This window comes from Globicephala melas, chromosome 2 (genome assembly GCF_963455315.2).
Source record: "Globicephala melas chromosome 2, mGloMel1.2, whole genome shotgun sequence".
Taxonomy (NCBI): Eukaryota; Metazoa; Chordata; class Mammalia; order Artiodactyla; family Delphinidae; genus Globicephala; species Globicephala melas.
This window is the reverse complement of record NC_083315.2, coordinates 67,986,545-67,998,950: the sequence shown is the minus strand read 5'-3', so window position 1 is coordinate 67,998,950 and position 12,406 is coordinate 67,986,545. Positions and strand designations below refer to the sequence as shown.

Sequence of the window (12,406 nt, the reverse complement as noted above, 5' to 3'; positions counted from 1 at the left end):
AAACGAGGGATGGACAGGAGCAGACAGTTCCAGAATAGTAAGTACAAGTAGCTAATAGTCATTTTGGAAAATGTTTAGTCTCATTAATCATCAAGTCAAAACAACAACTGGATATCACTTTTTCTCTATCAAAATGGTAAAGTTTTTTTGGTTTTTTTTTTAAAGGGATAATGCTCAATGCTGGTAAAGGTTTCTGGAAAACAAGGTGGGGTTATATATCTGGAGTCCTAAAAATATTCAGACCCTTTGGTCTTATAATTCCATTTCTAAGAATCTATCCTAAGGAAATAGTCACAGTTGTAGAGAAAGATTTATGCATGGAGATGTTCCCCAAAGCATTATTTATAACAGTGGAAACATGGGGGCAATTTATATAATCATAAATAATATGTGGCCAGGCTATTAAAGCACCAGGTACTTTACACCTATATTTCTAATCTTCAAGTAGGCCTGTGAGTTAGGCATTAGAGCCTCTATTTTTCAAATGGCACTTGGAGGTTATATGACTTGCCCAAGGTCACACCACTAACTCAGTGGCAGCTGGGATTCCGACCCAGGTCTGTCTGGCCATGTTCTGGTCACTGCCTCATGCTGCCTCTGACACCAGGGTACTGGTTAAATGCATTATGATAAATTCATGTGAAGGCATGTTAGAGAAGTATTCAAATGTTTTCCAGTCTATTTAATGATACGACATAAGGGTAAGTGAAATAAGCAAATTGTGTATGAAGTCATGATCTAAAATATGAAAACAAAGTGAATCAGAAATGGATGAAGAATGAACAAATTACAACAAAATGGTTTTTGTACTCACCCCTGGATCGAGAAATTATGAGTGACTCTGAGTTTTTTCTTTAAATTTCTATGTATTCTCTGACTTTCTCAAACTGAGCATCTATTATATTCATAAACAGATAAAAAGTGATAAAAATTATAATATGTAAAAAAGAATGTGTGTAAAGAATGGATGTTTGAAGACTTCCTGACTTCTATGGTTCCAGATAAATTCCTCCCTGGGTCCCACGCTGTAAGGGGAAATAGCGGCCTGCACGGGTGTCGTGGGGCAGGGGGCCCCTACTTGGTGGCCCTGACCCTCAGCCAGATAGTTGTGGGGTGCTCCCCTCTGTCCCCAACACTCCCAGCAAAGCCCTAAGGCATGGCCTTTCTCGGTTCCAACTTTTCAGGGGTCTCCTCTGAGGTTTGGGTTTAGGGTCAGAGGGACTGGCTCGGTCACAGTCGTGGAGACTGACATGCTTGGACCCAGGAAGTAACCCGGCAGCGCTGGTGGCCGCGATCAGCTCTGTCCGGCCCCTGGGATTCTGAAAAGTCTCAGTTGTCCTTCTGCCCTTATTTCAAGAGATTCTCTCGTTACAGGTCCTTGCTCTGGTATGAAGACCACCCTGTGAATTGCATACTAGACGCACAGTGAGCTGGCGAACGCTGGCCTCTAAGCTCTCCTGCGTTTCTTCTTTCCGTCTTAACCGCCGGTGTTTTGGATGTTAGGGGTGTGTCTCAAAGCCAATTTTACCTTTTTACTCTGAGAAACCAGAAAGCTCAAAACCAAACCTGAGATAATTTCTTTCTCTCTCCTTTCATATCCCTAAAATTCTATTTTAAAAAACAAAACACCTCTGTTTTCTTAATTCGATCACTTGTCACTTATTATAGAAACTCCAAAATCCCTTTGAAAAGAGGGTGGGGAATGATCGCTGGCTCAGCGATTAGGACTGAAAACTGCCGTCGCCGTGCTCTCGGCACCTCTGTCACATCTCCCTCTCCCTGGTGTACCCTGCTCCCTGCCCCGTTGGTGGCAGAGCCATTCCCTTGGGTCACATGGCAGCCAAGTGACTCCCGCTTAGGCTGGTTTGGCTTTTGCTCTGCCTTTTTTTTTTTTCCCCCCTCACCTTTCTCCATTTTCCTCAGACATAGATTAATCACAAGTTAATAGGAGCCGAAAGCTGAACAATAAAGGAATCTCTTCAGGGTGGAATTTTCTGCCAGTTTTTCCTGGCTGCTCTGAGATTGCTATCCATGCTGCACCTGGTGGCTAAGTCAAATCTTTCAAAGGTAATCCACTCTCATGGCTGCTGGAATTCGTCTATGACAATCCAATTGTGGAGGGGACATGGACGAGGTCTGACACACAGGTGTTCACTTTCTCAAGGTTATTCCTTTATGAAGGAAGGAGGCTGCTTTGTGTGTGCTGCAAAGCATTTATAAAGGGAATGAAGCGTGGGGAATTTCACCAGCCACGTCTTCCTTCCCAGGGCACGTGGGTTCAACCTCTCTTTGAAGCAGCCTCTCCAGAGGGGCACAGAGCCGGGAGAGGCTGGGGCTAGCTGAGGAGGTTTTCTATGGTTGGGGGTTGGGAAGACTTTGCTTCTCTAGGAAAGATGCTCAAGGCCTTCCTGGCAAGCTGTCTTGGAGGGGCTCTGCTGCAAGCTCTTGCCGAAGCCCGCGGGGAAATGAGGCAAGGTTTCTGGGGATCCCACACTCTCTCTCAGGCAGCTCGGTGGAAGCTTCACTTTCAAAGATCACAAGAAAACTTTTACCCCCCACTGGGCTGACAAAAGGCGATAGACAGATTGGGAAACGAAGACAGAGGAGAAGTACACGTATCAGGACACCGACTCAGGGAGAGGTAGTTCTAAGGCCAGGACTGAGGGGTCCCAGACCTACCCAGAACCTGCAGCTTAACTGCTTTGGGATTAGGAGTCCTAGAGTCAGCCCTCTGCTTTTCTTGGATCCCGAGAGAAGGCTCTAGAATGGGACAAAGGCTCACAGGAAGAAAGGAGTGACCTGTGTCCACAGAGAGGAAGAGAGCTGTTCTCTGTGTCCCTGAGAACAAAGCCAAGTGCAGCCTGAGAGAGGTGCAGTGAGACCACAGGCTCTCAACCTCGGGCAATTCTGCCTCCTCCCACCCCACCTAGGAAACGTTTTTGGTTGTTAGAACTTGGGGCTGGGGTATTGCTACTGGCATCTAGTGGGCAGAGGCCAGGGATACTGCTAAACATCCTGCAATGCACGGGATGGCTGTCCACAACAAAGAATTATCCAGCCTAAAATATCAACAGTGGCGAAGCTGAGAAACCCTGAGTTAGACTAAATAAAAATTCGGTGAGTGTCCGGGGCTTCAGTCACTGGGGCCGTATGCCAAGGGAAAGGGGTGAAATATATTTTAGAAATAGGGTGACATCAGCTCGGGAGCAGAGCCACCCTAGAGGAATGGGCGATTTAAGATGAATTCAGCAATTCTTTTTCCTGAAGGTCTGCTCTGTGCCAGGCTCCGTGCAAGGCTGAGGCCGCAGAGACCCACAAGCTCGGGCTGTGACACAGCTCCCTGCAAGGAGATAGTCAAGCAGACACGGGGGAACCCGGCCTGGGGGGTTGGCTGCCAGGCACTCTCGGGGTCCCCACGCTTAAGAAGCACTACTGCCTCCCAACCCCTGAAATGTGACACGTGTTAAAGACAGTAAAGCAAATAATCATCAATATTGAATGGGCTGAGATTAGCGACGGAGAAGAGGGAGTCCTTCCAGATTAATAATGCATTGAGGACTCCTTCAGAGGAGGGATAAATTATGCAGGGCACGGCTGCTTGGGTATGGGGAGAAAACAATAGCTCTTTAATTTGGGGGTTGGTTGGATCTCCGTGGCAGGGACTCTCCCTGCACTGGACCTCAGTGGCAGCCTAGCTTCCTGTCCCTGACACGGTCCTCCCTTGGCATCCCCGCAGGGGTAGGGGTTCCTGATGCTGCCCCTCACCCGTGGAACAGCCTGAGGCAGCTGCCCAGTGCCCCGACCAGCCATGTGGGACCCCCGTGTTTAGAGTCTTGGAGCTCTCACCCCACCCTCCAGACCCAGCCCAGAAGCCACCTCCTCCAGGAAGCCTTCCCTGACCAGTGAAGCGGTTTCCTGTGGTGCTTTCTGTACAGAGCCCTGGGTCACAGTTACTTGAGTACATGTTGGGACCCAGCAGGGCCAGCCGCATATATTTCATTGATTCTAAGATGCACTTTGCCCCACATTTTCAGATCTCTGATGGATGTGCTAGGCAGTCAATGGTATGTCCTGGCTCAGTTTTAGTAGTACATAAAATAAAGCAGTGCCTCACTACTGGTGTTGTCTTGTATTTGAAGAAATATGGTAGGAGGTCCTCAGTGTGGGTAGGTGCTCCAGACTCAAGTTCCTGAGGGCTGGACTCGTGCTGAGGGACCCTTTCTTTCTTGTGTTTGGCTCTGCAGGATCTCAGTGTTTGCTGAATGAATGACTGAGCGAATGAATGCTTAAGTCATATATAGCCCGTTCCATTGGCTCCAAGGCCCCCTCTTAATGGTCTCCTTCCCAACCCTCTGCCCTTGCAGAGAGCACTGCCCGAGCCACTTAGCTCCAGGAACTGAGGACTGGGGACAGATTCTGTCAAAGCCACGACACTTTCTAAGAGGCCTCTGCTTACAGTGACCCGAGGACCTTGGGTGGTGTGTGGAGAATCAAAAGCTGGAAATGAAGAGGGGCCGAGGCTAGGTCCTGGCTGTCCCAGAGACAAGGCTACAAAGCAGAGGTATCTCTCTCTGCCCTGCCAACAGAAGCCACCCACTGCCCAGGGCAGCTGGTCCTGCCCTGAGCTGTCCTGCAGGCCTGAGGGGAGAAGGGAGACTCCCCTCACCTTGTACCATCCTAATAAGAGGCGGCCACATAGAGAGCTGTGGAAGCATTTATCTGGGGCCTGACAGCCTCATTTGAAGCTTTAATCTGGGGCCCGACAGCCTCATTTATCACCAGAGGGCGGTGCCACCTGGTGCAGGAAGCAGGCAGTGAGGGGAGCTGGGGGATGTGGCCCAGGGCGGCTCTGGCGTCTCCACTTCCAGGAAGCAAGGCTGGGGCCGGCTTCAGCCCAGATGTCCCCAAGCCCCATTTTTTTTTTTAACTGAGCCTTTTATATTATTTATTTTGTTTAGTAGCACATGATAGAATTATACACAGATGATTTCTTAAAAATCAAATGTGGTTATTTGTATATACATTAAGCCCTCAGCATAATTTCTGCCTCTGAAGTGCTAATACAGTATTTAAAATTATACAAACATCCAGTAAACGACATTTTAGTTTATGACACTCTGTTAATACAATAAATATACAAAACTTCCAAACTACTAAAAACGTGCAACATTAGAGGGACAGATGGAGGGCATTTATATAGAACCATGACAGTCACCGTAATGGCAGCGCAATATCACTCGCTGACAAACTATACAGATATCCCTAGATAAATAATCCCAGTCCTAGATTAAAAACCACTGACACAGGGCTTCCCTGGTGGCGCAGTGGTTGAGAGTCCGTCTGCCGATGCAGGGGACGTGGGTTCGTGCCCCGGTCCGGGAAGGTCCCACATGCCGCGGAGCGGCTGGGCCCGTGAGCCATGGCCGCTGGGCCTGCGCATCCGGAGCCTGTGCTCCGCAACGGGAGAGGCCACCACAGTGAGAGGCCCGCGTATCGCAAAAAAAACCCCCAAAAACCACTGACACAGAATGCAGGGAGAGGCCACCCCAAGCCAAGACCCTGTGGGCCTGCCCTCTGTCCCTCCTGCTCCACCACTCTAGCCACGGCCCCAGGGGACAGCCCTCTGCAGGCCCCAGGTCAGCCATACCAGTTTTTAAGGTCCCTTCTAACACTGTCCCTCTGTGGCTCAAGTCCCCTGCTTCTGCCTTGGTGGTCCTGTCTCTGGGCCCCTCGGGGCTGGTAAAGGGCTTGGTTAGATGCAGATTCTGTGGAAGCGAAAAGTTCTCCCGACCACGCCCCCAGGGCCCTGGTACCCTGAGCCTAGCCCCCCGCATTCCCACCCATCCCTGCCCTGTTTCCCTGAGGGCCACCAAGTTCCCTCGTGCTCCTGTGTGTGGGGTCTCAGGTTGGCCTACGTCTTTTCATCAGACTGGCCAGTGAAGGTGATTGCGGAGGTCCCAGCCCTTTCACTGCCTGCCTGGATGATCTGGCTGGAGGTGGGCTTTGTGCCCTGACAGCCCCCTCCCCACCAGGGCCCACCCCACCCCTGTCCCCCGCTCACCTGTCCCCAGATCGTTCATACCTGATGGTGTTGTCGGCATCACAGGGGCAGGGCAAGCTGCAGCCTGGGCCGTGCAGGCCCTCGGGGCACAGCCGCTCCTGGCAGCGTGGGCCTTTGTAGCCAGGTTCACACTTGCAGGCACCGGTGGTGGGTGAACACTGACCCCCATTGTGGCAGTCACAGCGCAGGGAGCACTGGAAGCCAAAGGTCCCGAAGGGGCATTCCTCTTGGCACCTGCGGGAGAGCAGAGGAGGGTGAGGCTATGCCCCCTCACCTGCCCTTCCAGATCCACCCAGCACGTACCGCCCCTGCCTCCAGGCCTGGGCCTGGTGTGCTGCACCTCCTCACAGTCTCCTCCCCTCTTTCCTCTCCTCCTCCAGGAAGTATTCCGTGGTTTAGTCACCCCAGTCCATTCCCTCCTCCATGCCAGTTCCCCTCAGTCCCCAGGACTGAGTTCATACTATCATATTTCATTGATTATAGGCTTTATGTAGGTTTTTTTCATTTTTTGATTGCAGTAAATAAGTATAACATAAATTTACCATTTTAATTATTTTTAAGTGTACGGTACAGTGGAATTAAGTACATTTATATTGTTGTGCACCCATCATCACTGTCCATCTCTAGAACCTTTTCATCTTCCCAAACTGAAACTTCTGTACCCAGTAAACAACAAACCTTGTTTTAAAAATATATTCTAACATCTCTGAAGCCAGTTAAGTCTTATAACTGATGGCATGTCATAGTTTAATTTTCAGTGTTTTTCATGCTTAGCAATATATAAACTAATGATGCATCTCACAATCGGTGGCATTTCAGATTTGATGAAATGGGGTAATTTTATTTCTACTCATTGTCTCTGCTCTTTGAGTCTTTCGGACAGATGTACAGTCTCTCTGCCATATGGGAGACGATCCTCTTCCACCAGTGTCGAGTTTCCCCATGAGTACAAGATGCATCCTCCTTCATCAGACTGAAGAATCCCCCAAGACAGGGACTATTTCCTCTTCCTTGGACGGGGGGGTTCCCTCAAGGCAGGGGCTGAGCCTCTTCCATCAGCCGGTGAGCCCCCCAAAGAAGAGGACCTGGCCCCCTTTGTGTCCTGCCTCTGCTGGGGCCTGGGAGTTGGAACTCCCAGCATAATGATCATTATTTGACTCATCAACTGACATCCATCGGTTGTGGGTCCTCTGTGGGTGGGTGTAACCTCTGCTGCTGACTGCCTAGCTTCCTGGATGTGCCCAACACCCCTCACCCCAGCCCAGGGATATTCCCCAGGGGATGTAAATTCATCGTCACAGCAACAACTTAAGGGGTAAACCTGGGGGCATATGGGGTAAAAGAGATGGGCAACCCCTGCGTCCCAGAGACAGACGAACAGAAATGGCCTATGGACTCTGGGGTTTTGGATTAACCGCATCCCCACACTGCTTCAAAGGTGCAGAGAATGGGGAACTGACTTTACAGCTCTGACATCTGCTTCCTCGTCACAAAATGGGAGGATAATAACTAAACCTCACCAGGATTTGAGGATTTAAATGAGGCAACGTGTATAAACCCTTAGAAAGGTGCCCCATGCATGGTAAGGGCTCAGTAAGAAGTGTTAGTTCTTATTATTACTCTTGTTAATACTGTTTTCTATAGTTCTCCTAACAGATCCCTTCTGGCATGAAAAAGCTCAAAGGGAAGAATTCCAAATATTAACATTGGAGTGGACTTGAGGAATTACAAGTCGTTTAATGATTATGTTTTCCCATTTTCAGGTTTTCTATATATCTTCTACAATAATCAGGGCAGAGGGGAACAATAAAAGATGTTTAAAAAAATACAGCCTTGGGCTTCCCTGGTGGTGCAGTGGTTGAGAGTCCGCCTGCCGATGCAGGGGACACGGGCTCGTGCCGCGGTCTGGGAAGATCCCACATGCCGTGGAGCGGCTGGGCCTGTGAGCCATGGACGCTGAGCCTGCGCGTCCGGAGCCTGTGCTCCGCAACGGGAGGGGCCACAGCAGTGAGAGGCCCGCGTACAGCAAAAAAAATACAGCCTTAGCATCTTTATTAACTCTTGGTGAGTCCTGAGTTGGAAGCAGTGTTTTCCACCACACCCAGATCGTCTTCCTACAAATCTTGCTGCATTTTAGTCAGTTTGAGGCCTCAGCAAGGGAAAGAACAGAAAAGAGAGGGAGGAAGAGGAAAGAGAGAAGGGGATAGAGAGAGAAGGAATGTGAGGTGGAAGACAGGAAGGAGGAGAGAGTAGGATGGAGGAGGTGAGGAGGAAAACCAAGGCGGAAGGGGAGGACACAGAGAGGTGAAGAGCTGTACGACTGCTGCCTGGATTGCCAGCCCCTGTTCTGCCTCAGAATGGATTTCCCCAGAGGTCACTCAGGTTGCCTCTCCTGGATGTCTCAGACACCAGGGGAAGAAACCCCAGCCTGGAGACACCTCCGGATTCCTCCTTTTCACTGGAACATTCCTTCTCCCTCCCATGCAGCAGGACTGGGTACAGCCCTGGACAATGAGCTCCCTTCTCTGAAGGGCACGTCCTGCCCCATCATATTTACAAAGGGACTGACTCCTGACTCCACAGCCCCGGAAAAAGAATCTAGAAATGAAATATTGACAACCTAATCCATTTACATAATCAGCCTCTTTTTTTTTTCTACCCACAAGTTAAACAACTTATTTATTTAGAGATCAAGCAACGACTGCTAATGAATTTTACACAAAGCACGCTAATGATGGGGCCTGTGGAACAGAAGGGTAATCACAGCAGGAATTAGTTTTCTACTTAAACATCCTTCCTTTGCAACATATCAATCTTACGTGTCCGATATTGCCATTAACAACCAGATACATTGCTCAATTAAATTACAAAATGAGCTGCAAAACCCTCATTACGTTTCATGTGTAATTTGCACTGGATTCTGCCTATCCTGGGAGGCCTGCATTATCACACCCACTCAACTTTAATATGCTCGCAATGATGTGGGGTGGGTTCCTGCAGCTGTCACCTACAAAATAAATGGAGCCAATTTTACAAAATATTAAACACCAGGCAGCCCGTTTAGGTGGGAAACCCAAATGCTACCGGGCCCTTCTAGGAATTCTTCATCTGTAGATGGTTGATGAAGCTTGCCTGAAGACCCCGAGGCTTTTGGGGTTTCTCTCTGCCTCAGGATCATGGGCTGGGCCCCAACAAGAGGGACGAGGGGTATTTCTCCATTTGGTACATCTTGGCACCAATGAGGTTGGATCCGCTGGTGCCGGGTCCAGTCAGCTGGAACCCTGGGCCCGCTTGTCTCCAACAATGAATGGGCTGTATTCGCTCTCCTGTGAAAGTGGCCGGAAACAAAGGGTCCTGTTCTGGTTCTGGGGTCTTCCGGCTCCTGTCCCTGCTGGCTCATCCCAAATGTCTACTTATCCAGGGAGATGGTGAGGATGGGAAGATGGCTCAGTGCTTTAGTCCTGCCTCCCTTCTCCGCCTAGAGATGCGGTCTCCAACAGAGGTCAGAGAGGGATGGATCCCCAGATGCCACACCCCGCATTCTGTGCCAGGGATGCTCACGGAGATGAACACTGGCTCACAAAGAGATCAGATCTGGCTTAAAAGACTTCAGGCTGGGGGTATGTAAGCGCAAAGCTAAAAACGGAAAATCTCTTTTCTGGACCACTGAGGACTTGGGGCTGACTCCAGTGAGAGCTGGAGGGGTCCAATTATGTTGGTCAGAGCCAGAAGGACTCATTGGTTAATTCAGGCCTGATTCCTGCTTCCTGCTGTTACCTGGGCAGGGGAAGCAGAGTAACAAAATCCAGGGCCAGAGGTGAAGCATGGATCCCACAGAAGCAGGCAATGGTGTGACAGCCTCCTCTCTACTGCCCGTCTCTCTGCTCAAAGAGACACACGTGGTTCAGAGTGAGAGGGAGGGGACTTGCCCTGGTTCTCTGGACAAACGTCCTCCACCAGCTCTGAATCCATTCACCGTCAGACACCTTGGCTGTCGTTTCTGCTTCTTCTAGAGCGCCTGCCCTATCATCGTGGAATCTTTCTTACCCTGGCAAGTGCGCACGTCTGGTAGTCCCTCCGTTATGTGTTTTGTGGGTCATCCACTAAGGTTGCTGGCTGGTTTGATACCAGGACATTGGTGCCCTTGATCGATCTGCTCTCAGGCCACAGGCCTTCAGAGGATGCAAACTGACGTCAGTATCCTTTTGGCAGAACTCACGTCAGGAATAAAAATCCACTTCTAAAAGCAGTTGTGCAGAATGTGTGACCTGAGTTTGCACGCTCAGCTTCCTTGGCTTATCGGTGCCACTGCCTCTCTCCAGGAGGGCAGCAAGTAGAGAGTGGTGGCAGGTGCCCACCCGCTTCCGCAGGTGAGTCAATGCAAGCTCAGGGCTTGGGTCACTGGGCTGGGGGTGGGGGCGGGTACCCTCAGCAGGCTGAGGGCCAGGAAGGATGGGTTGGCAGAAGGACTCAGAATGCTTTCTGAGAAAGGAACAGGAAAGCTGGCAGAAGAAGGCCATGGACCGGTAAAGCTGAGCTGTTCTCTTCAAGGCTGCTGTGAGAAGGAGTATTATGTACAGCAAGGACGAGAGTTAACAGCTTCCTTACCTGTCCCCCATGTATCCGGCTGTGCAGTGGCACTGCCCAGTCACGTGGTCACACTGCCCTCCATGGTGGCAAGGACAGTCCTGGCTGCAATTCTGGCCGAATGTCCCTGGTGGGCAGGGCTGGGCACACACTGCTCCCTGAAACACAGGAGGGAAGACATGCAGAGGTGGTGCTGCTGAGATGCAATCCTGAGGCCACCTTCTTCTAGAAGTAGCACAGTTGCTACAGCCCAAGGGACCACGCCATTCCCTCAGTGGCACCTTCTCCCCAATCACAGATGCATAGAAAGCGAGACACCATGGCTTCAAAGCTAGAGATGGGCAGACTGAGGCCAACTGGCTCATCTAATTATTCAGCACACACTTATTGAGTGCCTGTTGTATACCAGGTCCTGTGTTAGACACTAGGGATATGAAAATATGAGTAAGACTCAATTTCTCTCCTCCCAGTCTACTAGGGAGAGAGACAAGCAAACAGGTAACTAGTGCACGGTGCTAGGTGCCCTCACACCGGTACACAATAAAGTGCTGAGGAAAAACAAAGCAGCGGTGTGATTAAACATGGTGGTCTGGAAACACACATTTATCTCTAATTCTTTCCCAAACCCAGCTAAGAGGAGAGTAAAGGGGGGAAATGTACAGACCTCCAAGGAGAAAAGGAAGGGGAGAGGGGACCGTAGAGGACAAGAGGTGTCACGTGGTGGAAGATGGACCGGCAGATAGAGGAGCAGAAACTGCTGGGGTTTCTGTTTTCTCAGCAATGCCAAGTGTCTGCAGAGCACACGTTGCAAGACAAAGCTCAGAAGAGCTCAGGAATCAGAGACACCAGGGGCCTCTGAAGGCCAAGGGGCACGTGTGGGGAAACAGGGGGACGGTCTGAAAGTTTATAAAAGAGGGAATTAGACCCCAGATTTTTACTCCCATTTCAAATAGCCAAGTGACTTCCCAAGACTGACAGTTTACTTTTAGGGAGGTTGATCCATACAGGTTTCAGACACAGGGACACCAAGCACAGCTAAGGGGAGTGGGGCAACAGAAATGGGGATCTTCTGAGACCTGCCTGCTGAACAGACCCTCTGCTCTCTTCCCCTGCTCCGCTCCTACGATGCTAGTGACCCGACTCTACTCCCTCTGGCAGGGTTCTGGCGGATTCCTTTCCTTTCCGGGGACACTGAGAAGAAAGGCCTATAAGTAATGATATTTGAGAGTCCCATCAGTCAACAAGCCTGGCATCTCCCCCTGCCCCCTAGGCTTCCAACCAGCTTTTCCAAGGATCATGGTAAAACATGAACAGGAAGCCAGGGATCACCAGATATTTGAAACGAGGCTCTAGCAAGTTGGGAGATGGCGGTAAAGCACATTACGTAGAAATATGGAGGGAAATGCCAGAAGAGACACCTAAAAGATTTGAAGCTGGGACCTTTCAGGAGAGGGACTCGTGGCAGGTCTGGGGGGTGCAGAGGACTGCTTTCCCCTCCCTCCAGTAGTAGCCTTGTGGTATTAGATACTGTGTATAATTTTTCAATTATACATGTGACTCTTAGATCTTTATCAGACAGAAATCTAAACTTACTCTTGTCTCCTGCTGCCCTTCCAGCCTCTCCCATACCAGAGATGGTCATTTTTCTTATGGAGATCAAGGATTCTCCCATAGTTAATTAATCTATTAGTTCAACACACAATTATGAAGCACCAGGAACTGCCAACCCCGAGGAAGCTAGTTTAGGCAGGAAAATCC

The 12,406-nt window shown here is 50.0% G+C and overlaps 1 protein-coding gene across 21 annotated transcripts in view; it reads right to left on the bottom strand.

Annotated features, from left to right (window-relative positions):
• MEGF11 (multiple EGF like domains 11) overlaps window positions 1-12,406 on the bottom strand; it is a 431,740-nt gene that overhangs the window by 76,922 nt on the left and 342,412 nt on the right. For all 21 annotated transcript variants that reach the window (XR_009562966.1, XR_009562967.1, XR_009562969.1 and 18 more), the window contains 2 exons: window positions 10,670-10,806; window positions 6,083-6,295 (listed from right to left, as the gene is read on the bottom strand). Coding sequence is in view for 17 of the 21 variants with exons in the window: in XM_060294090.2 (XP_060150073.1) it covers window positions 6,083-6,295; window positions 10,670-10,806 (350 nt within the window). In the remaining 4 variants the exon portion in view is untranslated. The remainder of the gene's footprint in view (window positions 1-6,082; window positions 6,296-10,669; window positions 10,807-12,406) is intronic.